General features: G+C 39.0%; 1 protein-coding gene across 1 annotated transcript in view; it reads left to right on the top strand.

Moving 5' to 3' along the window:
* Positions 1 to 19,150, top strand: part of ADCY2 (adenylate cyclase 2) — a 263,929-nt gene that overhangs the window by 64,029 nt on the left and 180,750 nt on the right. Inside the window, exon 3 of the mRNA XM_084882603.1 lies at positions 13,072 to 13,233. Within this exon, the coding sequence (XP_084738729.1) occupies positions 13,072 to 13,233 (162 nt within the window). The remainder of the gene's footprint in view (positions 1 to 13,071; positions 13,234 to 19,150) is intronic.

Below are 19,150 nucleotides of genomic sequence, written 5' to 3'. Positions count from 1 at the left end.
GAATAAAGACATCTTGTAGAGCGAGCATAGTTTTATCATTTTAAAAGTATGCTATTTCAAGGAGAAAAAACAGCCTGAGGAAAAAGATGTGTGTGTGTTTGTTTGAGTGTGTGTGTGTGTGTGTGTGTGTGTGTGTGTTAAAGCAGCATGAACCCACGTCTACTTTCCCTGTGTTTGCCCTTCACAGGAGTTTACAAGCCAAGAAAAAAAGCTAATGAATGACAAGTCTAACCAAAGTTTTGGCTGGACCCTGATGTAGATGTGTTTTTATAGGAAAATACATCTCAATTACCTTGGCTTCTGGGATTGATGGAAACACCTGGAAAGTTTCTGGAGACAATATCAGTCTGGGACTTGCTGACTCAATGTCCTTTACCTTTCTCCATCTTCATGATATTCCAGGGGTACTAAACATGTGTCTTTCAGATCAAGGAACACATTTATTAAATGACAGCAAAAGTCAGTTATGAACCAGAAAGAACACACAAAACAGACTTAAACCTAAATCTAAATATCAAATGTTACTGAATCTAGAATAAAATATTTTAAATAACACCTGTTGAGTATAATTTCAACATATGGATTTTCAACATGATAGAATTGTGAAAATACCCTGAGTGTGCGATTTTTCTTTGTTTAGTTAGCATTGCTTTCAGGAACATATTGCCCATGTAAACAGGAATTTACATACACTTATTAATCCTTGAGTAGTACTAGGGCACTTACCACTTCAAAAATAAATATGTTCAGCCAGAAATAAGTGCAGGGCTCTCTTGTTTTTGAAGTGACTTTGAGGTAATTCAAAGCCTATTCAAGTGTTTGGTTTGCTACTGTTTGTTAGGATACTGGTGATGGAATCACATTTTTAAAAAAATATATTTTATTGATTTTTTTACAGAGAGGAAGAGAGAGGGATAGAGAGAAACATCGATGAGATTGAGTCATCGATTAGCTGCCTCTTGCACGCCCCCTACTGGGGATGTGCCCACAACCAAGGTACATGCCCTTGACTGGAATCGAACCTGGGACCTTGCAGTCCACTGGCAGATTCTCTATCCACTGAGCCAAACCGGTTTCGGCGATAGAATCACATTTTATTAGATAGCATGATACATGCCATAGAAGTGCCATGTAAGCCCCAAACTTAACGTCAAAACTGCTAAATAATACTTGGATAAACCGTGTTCTGTGCCAAGAATAATGTCTCATGTAAATGAGCACACTGTTGTTAAAATAGGTGGTGGTGGTTTGAACCTTTTACTTCTGTTAAAAATATCATAAAATGATCCAAATAAAGTAGCTCTGGTGTTCCAGAATGGAATTATTTTTGTGGAATAGACCTGCTCTGAAGACTGTCCAGTTTTGCTAACAAGTAGATGAGAACGTAAGGAATTTGGGCTGCCATCATGCTAATGGGTTGGAGTTGAATACTGTGGCAGGAAGTTGGGTAATTCAAGTGTTGAAAGCCTCACTGAGCCAATGCAGATGCCAAAATAATTCATTTCTAGAGCTCAAGGATATGCATTCTTCCTTTTGAGATTTTTTTTTCTTTCAGAATGAGAAAATAAAAGCAAACAAAGGCTTTTAGACTTTTTTTTTTGGTGGTAAGAGCCCATTGTAGGAACACACTGCCCCTCCGGAGGCTGATTTATGTAGATGTTGAATACACAAGTATAAAACGGAGTCTCAAAACAATATTTGTTTTTAGATGAATAATTCACTCATTTTCCCTGCATGAGTTTTTCTCTTCTGAAGCACTGGCCTTTTGAATTAAATAAATATAATGTTTCAAAAGAATATAGGCATGAATATTCATAAAGACCAAAACAGTGAGTATAAATAAAAGTCCTTTTTACATAACATTTTTGAGGACTTTACTATATATATATATATATATATATATATATATATATATATATATATTTCTAAATCAGTGTTCTTCAAAGTGATTTTTCAGGACACGATTTCTTCTACATAGCCTACCTGTTATTGAGGTGGTACTTCTTTTCCAAATGGTTCCATACAGCAATATTTTCCTTTACATAAATAGATGTAAAGTGGTGCTTGCTGTGGCACAGCCCATTAGCCATACATTCAGCCTAGCATGGTGTCAAGCCCTCAATAAAGTGTTTGTCTAAATAATTGGAGGAATATTTTAAAAAGTCCAACAAAATAAAATAAGATCATGCACTCTCAAAATGTAGCTAGTTCATATGCATAAAGTAAGGCAGAATATTTTTAGGTGTTTCTATATATAAGCCAATAATGTAAAGTTTAAAAACACAGATTTGCAAAATGTATGTTATTAAGTACTGGGAACACAGGCAATGAACATCCTTATCCCAGCTCCAAGAGTAGAATGAGATGGCTGACATTTCTCAGAAAGAGAAAGACAAATAAAAATTTGGGGTGCGGTTATTTTTTTGCCCAAACAGTTGATTTAAAAGGAACCAGTATACTGTGATATTTAATTATATCAATAGCGTTGTCAGGGTGTCCTTATTTTAAGTAATCTCTGAGATTACTGACAGTAGGAGAGCCTTGTTGTCTATTGTATGACACTAGCTACCCAAGGCTGCACCTGTTTGTCTTTGAACATGCGACCTCATAATAAAAGCTGATTAAATGTTGATGTATTGTATAATGTAAATCTGAATGTTCATGAAAGTGAAGTGAATACAGTTGCTGTAGGAAAGGTTAGATGTGTGATTGCCTTGTTATTTTCTGTCCAATAGTCACTTGTCAATTCTCCGCTTGGATGGGAGGTTCTTTACATGAAAGGTGGGCTTGTGTCATTCTGGGACACACAGAAAGGTGGCCATGAGAGGTAAAAAGGTTCAGGGGGTCACTTTTGTAGAAATCTAAGGCTAGGAAGTAGAAAGCCATTTACCACTTTTGGAGAAAAATGATCCCAAAATCATCACACTGCACATTATTTTCTCCTAATCATGTAACTAGAAAACATGGTAAGTAGACATTTTCTAATAAACAATACAGACCCAGTGCATGAAATTTATGCACCTCAGCCCAGCCTGCACCATGGTGTCCAACTGCTGGTTTAAGCCCGATTGGGATCAGGCCTAAACCAGCAGTTGGACATCCCTCTCACAATCCTGGACCACTGGCTCTTAACCACTTACCTGGCCTGATTGCCTCTAACCACTCTGCCTGCCTGCTTGATCACCCCTAACTGCCTCTGCCTTGGCCCCCGCCACCTAGGCTTTGTCTGGAAGGACATTTAAAAGGTTGTTCAGCTCTCTGGTCTAATTAGCATATAATGCTTTTATTATTTTGCCTGATGGCTTTCATTTAAATGAACTTTTGTGTGTTTTTTTGCATCTGACTGGGGAAAAAATTTAAGGGAAAGGACTTCCTGGTGTTGAAATAAGCTGTTTTGAAAGGGCAGATGGATTCTCATGGTTTTTTTCATTTTGAATAATTTGGACCCCATGCACTGAGAAATGCTCGGCTCCTGCAGCTCCGATAACCTTCAGGGATTATGGCAAATTACTGTGTCAGCTTTAGCAGAATATCATACCTTGTTTTTATGCTGTTTTATGGCTTAAAAACACACACACACCTTAGCTCCTGGCTTTTCCCTGTTATAAAATAAGAAAATACTTGTCAGTGAATCCGGTGTGTAATGTATTTTGATATAGACAAAATAGCAATTTTAGATTGGTGACATTGTTCCTATATCCTAAGAGATATTTCTGGGAATACTCTACTTTTTCTTAGTTCTTCTGTTGTTTCTAAAGATGTTATCATGCAATTCAAAGACCTTATGAAGCCTGGACATTTTGGTAAATGGCTCTCTTAGAAGCCATGCTTATTGATTTTTTTGCCAGGGGGTTAATGTTGTACTGGAGACCTTCCTTGCTAGTGACTTATGTTAGATTTTCATTACAGAAGCACATTACTTCTGATGCCAATTGCTGTATTAGTCAGGTTTCTGCTCTACTAATACTGATGAGCAAGCAACCCCTAAATCCAAGTGGCTTATAGTAATAGTAGCACATTTCATATTTCATACTCACTAGTCTACAGGTTGGCCAAATTTCTCTGTTAGCCCTTGGGATAGACAGAGGGCTGGGGAAGACAGCAAGCTGCCTTTGTTCCCCTAGTATATCAGGTTTTTTTAAATTCTAGTAACTTGGCTCGGAGGGTAGTGCGAATTCCAGACTTCATGTTGGATTCAGGTTTGTTTTAATACACACCGTAAAAAGAGATATGTCTTTCTGGACCATAGTTCTCTCAATCTGGAATACCAAAACTCTCAGAGGGCAGGCAGAAATGTAATTTGGGCCTCTTAAAGCCTCATTCTGAGCTAGCATACTGTCACTTCAGCCTATGTTGCATGTCTCCTGGCTGAGTCCAAGTGGGGTAAGGACACATAATGCCATCTGCTGATTTTCTTGACAAGGGCAAGGAGAAAAGAAAGAATTGTGGACAGATACTATATTCCACTGTATCTTCTTTCTACTTTAGGAAACTACATGAGTAAAATGTCAAGAATTCTCTTGTATTCTCATTTTAATTTTGTCCACATGACCACAATCAAAAACAAGTCTTTAAAAAATCTGAATACTTTGGGAAACAGTATTATTAGGTGGGAACTCTCTATTATTTTTGCCAGGCCCAAGGATTACAACTTAAATGCTTTAACAATGAGGATAGTTAGACACATTGAGACATAGTAGTTTGCTAATTATTGGTGGAAAATTTACAGATTTTTAACTCTAAACAAATCAGACTCATAGACAGACCCTGCAGTCATTATGTGAAAAGGAGGTAAGGGCAATAAATTGACAAGTTTGGAAATTGACCTTTACTCCAAATGATTTCAAGAGTCTTAAGAACAGGGACCTTGTATTATCCATAATAGCTAATAAAGTTCCTTGTATATGTTTTGTAGAGATAAAGTAAACACTGGTAGATACATGGATACATGAATGGTGACTGAAACAAGGAAGATGACACATAGAGGCAGTTGGATACCCACAGCCAAATCAGGAGGAAGAGAAGGAACTGTGGAAAGAAACAGGAACAGTCATCACCTGGCTCAAAGCAGGGCCAAGAGCTTAGGATAGACAGAGGGCTGGGGAAGATAGCAAGCTGCATTTGTTCCCCTAGTTTATCAGGGTTTTTTTTTTTTTTTTTAAACTCTATTATTCTTTTTTTTTCTTCAATATTTTAAACATTAATGACAAATCTTCTACCTATTTTAGATTTTAAAAAGGCACAGGGAAAATTATTGTCTTACTTCTGATTTTATCTTTAATCTCTATAACTCTGAATAACATTTTTAGAAGAATGAAAGGTACCCAGTGATTCATGATTTCATCATTACACTTTTGGAGCTCAGGCTTTTCATCAGAGAATATAATACTTATTTGACCAAAGATAACGTAGAAGAGAAATAAGATCCTTTGTGTCATAATGGAATCTCTACATTATATATATATATATCCTGAATTATGTTCATAGAGGTTGTTTTGAAATTATGTTCATGGAGTTCATTTTTGAGAATTCTAAGTATATTTTTATAGGAAGAAAGGTGTGGCTCCATTTGAACTATTCAGATATTAAATGAGAGATGGTACTTGATAATTCAATTGGCAATTTAGTTCCCTCTTCTGAAGCAAATGATCCTGGTCAGTAAAATGGAAAAAGCATAATGGGGTAATGACTAGATGGAGGACAGCGTGTGAACAGCCCAGACATCACATGTAATCAGTAATTGTTGGTCTGGCCCTTTTGCTTACTTACTGGGAATGAAGCTGTGGTGGTAGGGATTGCACACGTGCAGAGCCAAGCTCATGCCCTTGAGTTGCATATCACTGAGCGTAATCACACCTGAAATGTTTCATTCCTTCAGCAAATATTTGTTGAGGTCTTTTATGTGCCATACTATTCTCAGATCCATACATGGAGCTTACATTTGTGTGGGGAAAGATAGAAAATACAAAATTAGAAAAATATAAAATAAACAATCTAATTCCAATAAGGATCTGAAAAATTTAAAGCATGGCAACTAGCTAAAAAGAATGGGGGATCAGTGGGATTCTCTCTGGGGAAGTGCTGTTTGAGTTGTGGGCCCTGAGTGACAAGAAGCCAGCCCTGGAAGGAATGGAGAAAGAGTACTTAGGACAGAAAAATAGCCAATGCAAATGCTCTGAGGTTGTTCAAGGAACAGCAAGAAGGTCCATATGAACAGTTATGGGAGATGGTAAAATATGAGATTAGAGACAATGCCAGCCAGATCAGATCATGAAGGGACCCTTATCAGCATAATAAAGACTGAATTTTTTTCTCCATGTTATAGGAAGCTCAATCAGTTAAATATATTCAATAATTCTATTTTTTCTTTGGCAATTTTTATTACATTTTGGCATTTTTAGTTATATTCTGAAACAACAATGAAATACAATGTTAAAAGCACTGCACTCTGTACTTTAGTTAGGAAGACATAATGTCTATAATTTTTAGTAAAATTTATGTCTTTGAAAATTAAGCCACTACTTTAAATACTATATTTATGATTTCTCAGAGGTTTGTTAGAGAGAAAAATGATTAGAGTAGCTATGCTTTTGGCTATAAAATAATCTCATATGTTCACTTGGGCGTTATTTCCCTTAACATTATTAGCATAAAAATAGAAGATGTTTCTCTGATGTACGTGTATATTTCTCAAGAGTACTGCAGCAATTTACATAACTAATCCTGATTATCTTGTTGATTATGCTTATTTATGCATTGTAGGAAAGAGTGGACTAGACAGTAAGTCTAGACTTAAAGATATTAGAGTTGAGGTATCTCTCAAAAGAAAAAACTAAAAGCTCTGTCTTTAAAGCTACTATTGGCATGTCTGGGAACATTTTGCTTACCATTGAACTATGAAAGAAATGTGAACCACAATCTCAAAATCATGAGCTTTGCACCTGAGGCCTGAGACAGGAGTGGGACATGATAGACCAAATTTGTGTCAAGTTAAGACCCATTTATATGTCTGTCTTACTCTTGCTTAAGTTGTACCGCATCGCTTCTCCTTGTTCATAATGATTTTCTGTTTAAAAACGCATTTTTTATTAAATTCTGTTTGAGTCATAACCTGAATAACATGAATATTGGGGTCACATAGTTTTCACCTCTCATGTGAGAATGGAGCATGGTGTGAGGTGGACAGAAAGTACTTGGAATCTAAATTCGGGTTTGAGCTATAACACAAATTTGATATTGTGGGTTGAATTACTTTACCCCCAAATATGTTGAAGTTTGAACCTCAAGTCCTTGTAAATGTGACCTTATTTGGAAATAGGTCTTTGGAGTTACTAGCAAAGATGAGGTCAAACTGAATTAGGAGAGGTCTGAAATCCAATAATAATGTCCTTTTAAGAGGGACATTTGGACAGAGTAACACAGGAGCAGGTCTTGTGAAGGCACAGACAAAAGGAGAAAAAGGCCAGGTGAAGATGGAAGCAGAGAATGATAAAATGACCTAAAAGTCAAAGGATGACCTATATTACGGGAAGCTACCAGAATCTGCTAGAAGAGAAGCATGTTTCAGGCTCTCCCTCAGAGCTGCCAGAAGGAACCAATCTCCTGACAACTCCATTTCAAATTTTAAGCTTTTGGAACTGTGAGAATAAATTTGTGTTGGCTTATGTCATCCAGTTGGTGGTACTTTGTTATAGCAGCCACAAGAAACTCATACACTTGACATGAGACTCTGAAGAAGTCAGGAAGCCTTGAACCATCTGGCCCTCCCTGTCCTCTGCTCTTTCCAGCCTACCTCTGAAGGGATGGATCACATGGACCCTCCAGTGCATCCCTGTTCAATTGCACATTTCTGATCCTATTTCTAAAAATACAGCTCAATATCTCATTAGCACAATGAGACTTCAGCCCAGGGAATCTCCCTTACTCTCTGCTAACCAAGGAGGGGCGACCACTTTGTGAAGATGAACTTTTTTTTGCAAAAGAGCTACCTCTATGGGAAAGCAGTGACAAAATTGCCACCTCTTTTTTGCTTAGCGAGTTTTTATTGTATCAACATCTCAAGTGGCCACTGTGGGAAGAGCTTGTGTTGGGAAAACAGAATGAGCATCTTTTTTGTCAGCTGCCATAATGGGTGAAGGGTAAGTTATGTTTGGGAATTGAAAGGCACCAGCTCCTCTGAGCTGACCTCTAAGAAGCCGAGGCAGAGGAGCAGCCTAGGAAATCTCGCTGCTTCAATAAACATCCTTAGCCTGGATCACCCTTTTCTTCTGTAGATTAACCCTGGCTTTATGCCTTTCGGACTAGAAGAGGTGTTTGTTTGTTTGTTTGTTTTGTGTGATTTTCCAGGACACACGGCCTCCCAAAGGCTGACAAAATAGGAGATTCTCTGAGAACAAGAATGTCTCATATTTAATGCAGTATCTGCTGCTGCCTGCCATAGACATTAACAAATGACTGTTCACTTGGGTTTTTAGTGTAATTAGTCTACTGAATAGACAAATGATCATTCGAAATTCAACATGGCTATGGTTAATGGCAAGACTAATTAAAGAGAATGACAGCATGTTTTCAGAGATTCATTTAATGAGTAGATGCTAATAGAGTTGATATAACTTGGTTCATATTAGGACGTGTAATAGTTTTTTATGCAGACAGCAAACATTTGTAAAGCACCTACTATGCAAAGGTATTTTCCTAGGCATTGAGGTTTTGGCTATGAGTGAATCAAGTCTCTGCCCTCAAAGGTCATTGACCTTTACACTGTGGGGGAAGAAAATTAACAAATAAACCTAGAACTGTAATTTTTGTGAATCAGCAAAGCAGGTCATGAGGACTAGCAAAAAGAGAGAGGACATTCTGGTGGTAGGGAATTTCAGACCTACAGGTGAGCACCCCCATGCTCAAAGCATGGGATTAACCTAGGTTCGCAGGAGCAGAGGATCCTTCCAGAGCATGATGGAAAAGGATGAAGAGGTCAGTTTGGGGAGTCTTGACTTTCAGGCCATGAAGTTTCCACTTTACTCTGTGATCATAAGAACCTTTTGATAGATGTGTTCAGAGCACAGGGAAAGCCAGAGGAAATGCTTATCCAAGGAAGGAAGCAGTTAGAACTTTGCATTCAGAATCATGAAGCTGGCAGCTACATGTTGGCTGGATTGGAGAAAGGAAAATGTTGGAGAAAGGGAAATTAGTGAGAGTATGACTGCAGCAGTTGGATATGGGATTCCTAGCATGCCATGAATCGCCATTAATAAGGAAATGCTGGAGTAATTAGTGCATCTATGACTATGGAATATTTTCAACTGATAAAATTTTTCACCTGAATTGTTTGCAGATAGAGACATGGTGGGCAGACTTGGAAGGAACCTCATGATATATAATTCAGTGGTAAGAACAAATTGTAGAATTATGCACATAAAAGCATCCTATTTATTTTATCAATAAAACCTCGTGCATGTGTGTGTGTGTGTGTGTGTGTGTGTGTGTGTGTGTGTGTGTGTGTCTGAGCTTGGCATCCCTCAGGGTCATCTTCACTGTGCTTTGAGACCCAGGAGCTTCCCACCACAAAGGATTATGGCTCACTCATGACCACCAGGCTATGTAGATCAGCCTAGGAGCTCTGGTCCTCACGTGACTCCAAGGCTCCGAGGAGCTCCAATGTCGTGTCTTCATGACTAAGCTAGTACACAACTTGCCAAGAGGACTTTGAAAATTCCCTCCCAGAAAGGACACCTATCACTTTTGCTCACACTTCATTTGTCAAAGCAAGTCGGACTGGCCTGGCTTAACTGAAAAAATGCTAATTGTACCATGTGCCCAGAAGGAGGGAAGCTAGATATGCTTGCTTAAGAGTCTTAATGATTAGCAAAAGCATGGAGAATGGAATGAGCCAAAACAAAGATGAGAAAGGACACACACCTTGATATCCATGCTGAAGGATCAGGAGAAGTGAGAGAAAGTATGGAAGCATAGAAGCATGTGGGATTTTTTAGGGGGGGGGGGGCTGGAAGAATGGTGGGATAACAAGGTAAAGCAATATGTTGGAAGCATACATTTAAAACAAATTGAAAAATAATGGACTAAGTGCAGTACACTAAAATCCTAAAGTAAGAAGACATCTTTGATTGTGGACATGAAAGTGTCACAGGAGATTCTGAAGTTTTCACCTGGGTTGTTTGAGGACAGAGACATCATGGGTAGAATTAAGTTACTCCTGTGGTTTAAGTACATAAAGGAGAGGCTATCAGTTGGTTTGAAACCTATGGAGCTTAAGGTTCAAGTAGATCTGCAACATGCAAATGCTGGATGGACTAGAGTGAAGAGAAACACTTGAAACATCTTATTGGAATGAGTGTTCCCTCTTCAGGTATTGTGTTAATCTGAGTTTCTCTGCATGTCCCAGTAATCTTACCAATGGCCCTTCCTTCTCCATCTTTCGGACAGAGATTCATCCTTGAGGAATCTCAGTCACGGACAAGTCCCCATGGTAACATGGAAACCCAAGCGACTACATTAGACTTCTTGGAGATTTTTACCCACACATTCTTTAGATATGCCAAATTCATTTTGGTTTACATATAGTCCTATTTCTAGTTTCTTTGGGAAGCAGACTGGGGGGAAAAAATTAGAAACCTCTGGGATTAGTAAGAAGTGAAGAACATTTCCCTGTGGGACTTGGACTGCACTTGACTTTCTTCCTCCCCTTCCAGCCTGTAGATGCTACTCAGGCACCACGAGCTGTGCTCCCAAGATGCTGCCGTGGACTTCCAAAACTTAATTTAATGTGACTTACTTAATTGACCTTTAAAATTCATTTTGTCCTTTAAAAAGGAACACTTAACAGGACCAATGGTATTTGGAAAACTGAACGTCTATTCTCCATTTGGTTACCATAGATAAGCCTTCCACACGCTTCTATTTCAAAGCTCACGATGTTTGCAAAATTGTATGCTAATTGAAATAATGTTAGAGGTTTAAAGCTGTCCAAAATTAAGCTGTTCAAAGTACTGATAATTTCAAAGAAGTTTTTTATTAGGAGAAAAAACATATAGTTATAAAACAGAGATTTTCTTTGGTTCTTGATTGTAATTTTTTTTTATACCTGAAAGTATTCATTTAATACCTCTTGTAGGATATAAGGTTTTTGCATAAATGCTATGTATAAACATAAAAATAAGTTCATTGAAAATTTTTCCTGTATATTTTTTGGAGATTAGGGATTCCAAAGAAAATTTAATTTTCTCGGTAAGCCATGACTATGCAAGAGTTATATTTCTTGTCTTAAAAGAAACTTTTTCTATAGCCTAGTGGTTCTCAGCCAGAGGCGATATTACCCTTTGGAAGACATTGTCATGACTTTAAAGAGGGCAGTGTACCTGTCCTCTAGTGAGTAGGAGCCAGGGATGCTCAGAAAGATGCCCACCACCAAGAGTTGTCCAGCCCCACATGTCAGTAGTGCTGCTGCTGAGAGGCATTCTGCTGCACAGAATCTTGGTCCCAGTCCTTTTCTATGTAATATGTGATGCAGAGTCCCATGACTACACATGAGGGTAGACAAACCTAATGCCTGCCCAGAAGTCCCTCTCATTACATCCATCAGGAGCAGGGCCCTTGGCTTGTCCTCTATGAACACATAGCCCAGCTCTCAGAGCAGATGGCACGGTGTCTCCAGTCCTTCCTGCTATGCTAGGATTTAGGATCCTTAAACATGGGTCATGCTGTGAATGTGGGGCATGCTCAGCCCTTAGCTCCCCTTTTGCTTTGAGTGAAGAACTGTTGGCAAGGCTCACCAAATGCTACTCTCCAAATGTCCCTGTTGTCTGTCCTTTTCCTACTTTATTTACAACCTTTTTTTATCCATTTTGATGTTCTTTTGTTTCAACTTCTTTTGTAATGAAAATGGCCTGTGTTATTGCCTATTAATCATTTTCTATTTCATTACAAACTTTCTTTAAGCTGTTTCATATTGATTTTTTTAGATAACATTCCCATAACATAAGTTAGTCATTTTAAAGGGAAGAATTTAGTAGTCGTTAGTACTAAAATGTCCTTTTATTCACAATGCTGTGCAGCTACCACCTCTATCTAGTCCCAAATGTTTGTCACCGCCCTAAAAGGAATCCCTGTACCTATTAAGCACTTACTTCTCATCCCCCCTTCTCCAGCCTCTGGAAACCACTAATCTGCTTTCTGTCCCTATACATTTACTTATTCTGGATATTTCATATAAATGGAATCATACAATATGGGGTCTCTTGCCCTGGCTTTGATCATGTAGCATAATGTTTTTTTGAGATTCATCCACATTGTAGCAGGTATCAGTATGTTCTTCCTTTTCATGGCTGAATAGTGTTCCATTGTGTGGATATATCACTTGCACCTTATCCATGCATCTCTTGTCGGACATTTGTGCTGTTTCCACCTTTAGCTATTGTGGTTAGCGCTATTTTCAGTATGTACGTAATGTACTGTAGGGTATATGCTGAGGAATGGAATTGCTGGGTCACACGGTAATTCCATGTCTAACTTTTTGAGAAACTGCCAAACTGTTTTCATAACAGCTAAACCACCTCTATGCTGTTTTGTTTTGTTTTTCACATGTTCATACTCATTGCAGTGATCTACTTTCGCTAACTCCCCCAGAAGGTACCTATTTCCCTTCTTGGGTCCCCTGAAATCATGCCATAGATAACTTAAAGGTTCCAGATGTGCATTCCAAAGCTCATATAGCCATCCTTCGGGGTGGAGGACCAGCCTTGCACCCATAACCATGAAGTACTTTGATTAACCTAATGTTTGTCATTGTTGGATACCAAAACTGGAAATCCCCAAATTTGAAAAAAATGGTGATTTTTTTTTTTTACCGTTATAATAGTCCTATATTGTAATCCAGGGTTTTTTGTTTTGTTTTGTTTTGTTTTTATTTTTCACTACACTGTTTGGCTTTGTCATAACAGTATTTTTAAACAAGTGCAGTTCATGATGTTTTGTGCTGCCTATAATGGGAAGGAGACTGAAAGCCCTTGGGAATGGGAATTCTCTGTGACTCTTGCTGTTCCTTTCCACCCACAGGTGTCCTTCTTCCTCTTCATCATCTTCGTGGTCTACACCATGCTGCCCTTCAACATGCGAGATGCCATCATCGCCAGTGTGCTCACCTCCTCCTCCCACACCATTGTGCTGAGCGTCTGCCTGTCTGCGACACCCGAGGCCAAGGAGCACCTGGTCTGGCAGGTATGTGCCCTGGTGACCTTCCCGTCCTGCTGGGAGTGTCTGAGGTGCCACACGCCTGCTCCAAGTATGACTTTTCATACCTGGCAGGTGCTTAAGTTTTGCTCTCTGATCGTGACTCTGAGTATTGCTAATGAGTATCCAGCCACACACACCCCTCCATCAGTGGAACCAACAGTCACTTAGCAATTAGCAACAGTGAAAGTTGGAAATGGCAATTCCATTTTGCTGATTGCTGAATGGCGGGGTGGTTTTGATGGTTAAAAGCTATTCTCATTATACATTATAATTTAGCACTCTTATTTTTAGAGTGAACTGACTTCTGTAATTAAATTCATAATTCTCTCCTACCTGTCTTTACAGAGGACAAAAGATTTATCCATTTCTAATATTCTGGCAGGTCCATGGACATTTTAGAAAGTTTTTTAAAAACGTGATAACAGCAAATTTAGCTTTACTTATAAATGGTATTTCAAAGAAGCCACCCATTTAATTAGTTAAAAGCATTTGAAAGGTGATTTGATTTTTTGTTACATCCATCTGTAGACACGAGGGGTAAGGGTTTAGAGTTATTTCTAATAGTCTCCTTTTTACCTGTAAAAGGTGTATTTTAGTTTGCTCTATTGGAACCAAATGAAAGAGATGCAGCTGTGGTGCCAAAGAGATGCATCGGGGGGGAGAAGAGAGGAAGAGTAGTGAAGAACAGCACTATCATCATAAAGATGATTTAAGACATGGGCCCTTGGGGATCTTAGAAACTAGTTGTCATGTGCTTGATGGGTTTTTTTATTTGGAAACATGAGACAGACCTGGAGGATGACGCTTGGTTCTGTAGTAATCTCTGTTACTTGGAATGCTTTCTAGGGATTGATTACTCTTCTCAATATTTCTCTCTCATCGTTTAAAACACAGTGCTCATAAAGAGCAGCCTGTATTTGTGAAACATCCTCTGAGCACTGAGCCCCTGTGAAGGCAGTGGCCCCTGATTTTGCACGGTGGGCTCCAGGTTCATGGTGACTTGTTCAGATATTGCTAAGAAGAGTCATCCCCCTTGTCGAAACCAGTTTGGCTCAGTGGATAGAGCGTCAGTCTGCGGACTGAAGGGTCCCAGGTTCGATTTCGGTAGAGGGCATGTACATTGCTGCAGGTACATCCCCAGTGGGGGGAATGCAGGAGGCAGCTGGTCTATGTCTCTCTCTCTCTCTTTCCCTCTCCCTTCCTCTCTGTGAAAAATCAATAAGATATATTTTAAAAAGAAGAAGAGTCCACCCCTCAGGAAGCAGAGGAAAGAGACGCTTTTCATCAGTGCAGTCCCACTCTCTGAACAGAGTAGACACAGGCCTGTAACCTGCACGCCTGACACAGATGGAGGCCAGTCAGTAGCTAATCAAATGAAAGAATGAAGGTGGGTGTTTTAAAAGAAGAAACAACCCTGGGTGGAAGTGGGAGACGCTCCTTTGTTCCCAATCTCTGCTCCAGCTTTTGCTTCCTTTTTCTGCATTTCTGAGCCTCCCTTGAGCTTATTTATGGGGTATTTTTTTTCTCCCATAAATTTCACTCTTCCACTCACCCTTTAGTGGGGCCATTAAGCTCGGCCTGAGGTGGTCCCTTGCAGGGCCGGGCAGCAGGTGTGTTTTTGCCTGTTGACATTATGAAATCATGGCAAGAAAGTCTTCCTCACATTGCAAAAAGCACTAACATGTCTCATGGCCCCTTCCTGGTTTGGGTTACCAGGGGATGCATCCCTTGAACATTTTCTACCTGTCTCTTCTACCCCTTGATTCATATATACCAGTAAGTGTCTATTGGAGCAGATATCATAGGAAAATATCTGGGAGATGAAGATTATAATATCTGTCCATTTATATTTGGGTGATTATTGATGTATGATCAATTAGAATTTTTTTTAAGGAAAAAGTAAGTTGCTTTGCAAAGAACCTGGCATATTCTAGGTTATAACCATATGGAGTTTTTTTTTTTTTTTTAAAGAACTTTTATTTTCTTTCTTTAGTAAAAACATAATGAAGGGAAAGAATGTAATCTTAAATTTTTATTTGTTAACTTTCCAAAGCCAACAAAAAATAGTTATCACTAGATAGCCAGATAATATAATCCTGAAATAATAAAAAGATTAATACTTCTTCATTTCATAGTATTTCATTTAAGAATACCAATGAAAGGGATGGAAAAACATAAGGTCAGTCTTTCATCCTTTTAGGAATACTTTGACTGGGAAAGGCAAAATATGTCAGTAGACTTAAAATGGAAGGTTCCTGGGTAAACATCAAAATAATGAAAAAGAGCTGAAACTGGTTTGGCTCAATGGTAGAGCATCGGTCTGCGGACTGAAAGGTCCCACGTTCGATTCCGGTCAAGGGTATGTACATTGGTTGTGGGCACATCCCGTGTAGTGGGTGTGCAAGAGGCAGCTGGTTGATGTTTCTCTCACATTGATGTTTCTAGCTCTCTATCCCTCTCTCCTCCTCTCTGTAAAAAATCAATAAAATATATTTTAAAAAAATAATGAAGAAGAGAGCTGAAACTATAACCAAAAAATAACACTGGTTTGTGTTGCAGGAAAAACACTTTATTGAATTGTTTTTAATGAAAATGTGTGTAAGTCAGAATGCTACAGATTGTTGTGGTGTAATTGTTCAGAAAATATTGGTTTGATAGAAGAGATTGCCCATCAGTGATGATCAATATCACCCTGCTTTCTAAACCATCAATGAAAAGAGTGCATTTTATTGAGCATGAACCCATACTAAACAGTTTTGTTTCATTTAGTTTTTTAACATTGCCATTGATAACATGGAGTACTTGTCTGTTAACCAAAATACTGACTTAATAGAAAATCTAACCGTAGTCCCCTTTCCTGTTGAGCAGCAGAGTTCGCTGTTCTCAGGAAATTCATCTTACCAGCATTTGTCCTGAAGTAAAATTCATCCTCAGACTATGACATATCATCTAATTTAGGAAACGAATGTAATAACTGAAAATTATGGATATTTCCTAACATATTTAAATACGATGTTTAATTTTTAGTTTTGTGTCCCAACATACAGTCTATCCTTAAAATGTTCCATGTGCCCTAGAGAATGTTTAACCTGGTGTCCTGGGACAAATGGCTCTGTGAATGTCAATTATGTCCATTTGGTCTAATGTGTCATTTAAGGCCATTATTTCCTTATTGATTTTCTGTTTGAATGATGAATCTATACCTGTTAATCAGGTATAATTGTTTTTTATCATTTTTTTCCTTTTAGTTCTGTTAGTAGTTGTTTTATATATTACTAGAGGCCTGGTGCATGAAAATTCATGCACTGAAGGGGGGCGGGGTCCCTCAGTCCAGCCTGCCCCTTATCACAGTCCAGGAGCCCTCAGGGGTGGGAGGCAACCCAATGATCAGGGGAAGGTGACACCCCCATCACACCTCTGCTGCTGCCACTGCTGGCAGCACAAGCCTCGGCCGGCTCTGGTTACCTGAGCCTCAGGCAGCCCTGGGTGGCTGGGCAACTGCCATCTGAGGCTTGCCTGTGCCTTGGGCCAGCTCTGGGCAGCTGGGAAGTCAACATCTGAGGCTTGCCTGTACCTTGGGTGTCGGCTGGGCAACCACCATCCAAGGCTTGCCTGCACCTCGGCTGGCCCTGGGCTGCTAGGGGGCTGCGGGGTGTGGGGGACTCCGGAGGAAGTCAATTAGCATATTCCCTCCTTATTGCTTGTGGACACCGCCATCTTTGAGACAGTGTGAAAGTCAATTAGCATATTCCCTCTTTATTAGATAGGGTGATGCTTCCTGATTGGGTGCATATATATTAAAAAGTTATGCCTTCTTGATGTATAGTCCCATTTATTATTATAAAATGTCCATCTTTGTTTCTTGTTCTTGTTTTTGTTTTTTTTTTTTTTGTTTTTTTTTTTTGTTTGTTTTTATCTTGAAGACTGTTTTGTCAAATATAAGTATGGCTACACTCACTTTTCTCTGGATGCCTTTTGATTGGAAAATCATTTCCCATTTTGAATCTATATTTGTCCTTTCAGCTGAAATGTGTCTCCTGAACGCAGTATGAAGTTGGGTTTGTTTTTTTATCTGCTCTGTGCCTTTTTATTGGTGAATTCAATCCATTTACATTTATGGTGATTATTGATGTATGAGGATTTCCTATAGTCTTTTTACTGCATGCTTTTTTTTATATATAATCCTACAACATTTTTACTTTTACTTTGAAATAATCATAATTCTGCCAATAAGTTGCCAATCCAGTTCTGAGAGCTTTGGTGTGTGTGTGTTTTTTTTTTTCCTTAAACCATTTCAAGGTAAACTGCCAGTCTGTTATCCCATCACCCAAATGCTTTAGTGTAGGAATACAGTGCCATGGTCTGCATAACCATACAAAATCCGGAAATTCACATTGCCTATTACTATTGTTCGGATCCCTTCATCTTTCCCATTAATGTCCTTTGTAGCAAAAGACACAGAGCAGAGACACCCTGCACTGTGATCTCAGGTCTCTTTGGTCTCTTTCAGTCTGGGACAATTGCTTAGTTTTCCTTGGCTTTCATGATCTTACCACTTTTGAAGATTGCAGACCAGCTGTTTTGTACAATATACTTCAGTTTGGAGTGTCTGATATTTCCTTCTGAAGAGGGGGAGGTCATGTCTTGTTGGCAGGAATCAGAGACATAATGGTGTGTCCACATCACGTTCTATCAGGGCTGCATAATTCCATTTTGTCTCATTAATTATGGTGGTCATTGGGATGATGGTGCTGTCCATCAGTCATTTATTCTTTGACATTATTCTTTTCCTCTTTGTAATTAATATATGTAGAGAGGTACTTTGAAACTAGGCAGATTTGCTGTTTTCTTTATTTATTTATATCTACACTGTTTTGTATTTTCCTATTTTATTCAATAGATTATAAACCATGGTTAATGTTGATTTTTGCTGTCCATATGGTCTCCAATTTGTCCTCTGGGCACCCCTTTAAGCTGGTTTCAGTGTCCTTTTGTTGTATCCCCATCCTTGCTTTCTGGCACAATATAGTGTCACAGGTTCATCTTGTGCTTCCCCTACCCTGACCCTAAAATCAGCCTCTCTGCAAGGAGCACTGGCTCTTTTTAGTGAACAATGACATTTAGAGGCAAGATCTGGGCTTTGTGTCTTGTCATCGGGTTGTCAGTACTCCAAGGCCCAGAGTACATTCACATATGTGTGTGTGTGTGTGTGTGTGTGTGTGTGTGTGTGTGTGTGCGCACACACACGCATTTGGTATATGTGTCATTTAAGACCTTATTGATATTTCCTTATTGATTTTCTGTTTGAATGATTGATCCTTACCTTTCAATGGATTATTTAGTTCCCCATATAAAAGTATATACCGATTTTTTTCTTTATTGATTAAGGTATTACATATGTATCCTTATTGCCCCATTGGCCCTTTATCCCCCCACTCATGCCCTCACCCCCCCATTTGTCTGTGTCCATTAGTTAGACTTACATGCATGTAGACAAGTCCTTTGGTTGATCTCTCTCCTAACCCCCACCTTCCCCTATCTTCCCTCTGAGGTTTGACAATCTGATGGATGCTTCTCTGTTTCTGGATGTTTTTTTGTTTTTGTTTTTGTTTTTTTTAATATATTTTATTGATTTTGTACAGACAGGAAGGGAGAGAGATAGAGAGTTAGAAACATCGATAGACATCGATCAGCTGCCTCTTGCACACCCCCTACTGGGGATATGCCCGCAACCAAGGTACATGCCCTTGACCGGAATCGAACCCGGGACCTTTCAGTCCCCAAACCGACGCTCTATCCATTGAGCCAAACCGCTCTTGGCTGGATGTGTTTTTGTTCATCAGTTTATGTTGTTCATTATATTCCATAAATTGGTGAGATCATGTGATATTTATCTTTCTCT

Source organism: Pipistrellus hanaki (genome assembly GCF_964339955.1).
Source record: "Pipistrellus hanaki genome assembly, chromosome: 4".
Taxonomy (NCBI): Eukaryota; Metazoa; Chordata; class Mammalia; order Chiroptera; family Vespertilionidae; genus Pipistrellus; species Pipistrellus hanaki.
Note: the sequence above shows the minus strand (reverse complement) of the source record. Positions and strands in the feature narration are given on the sequence as shown.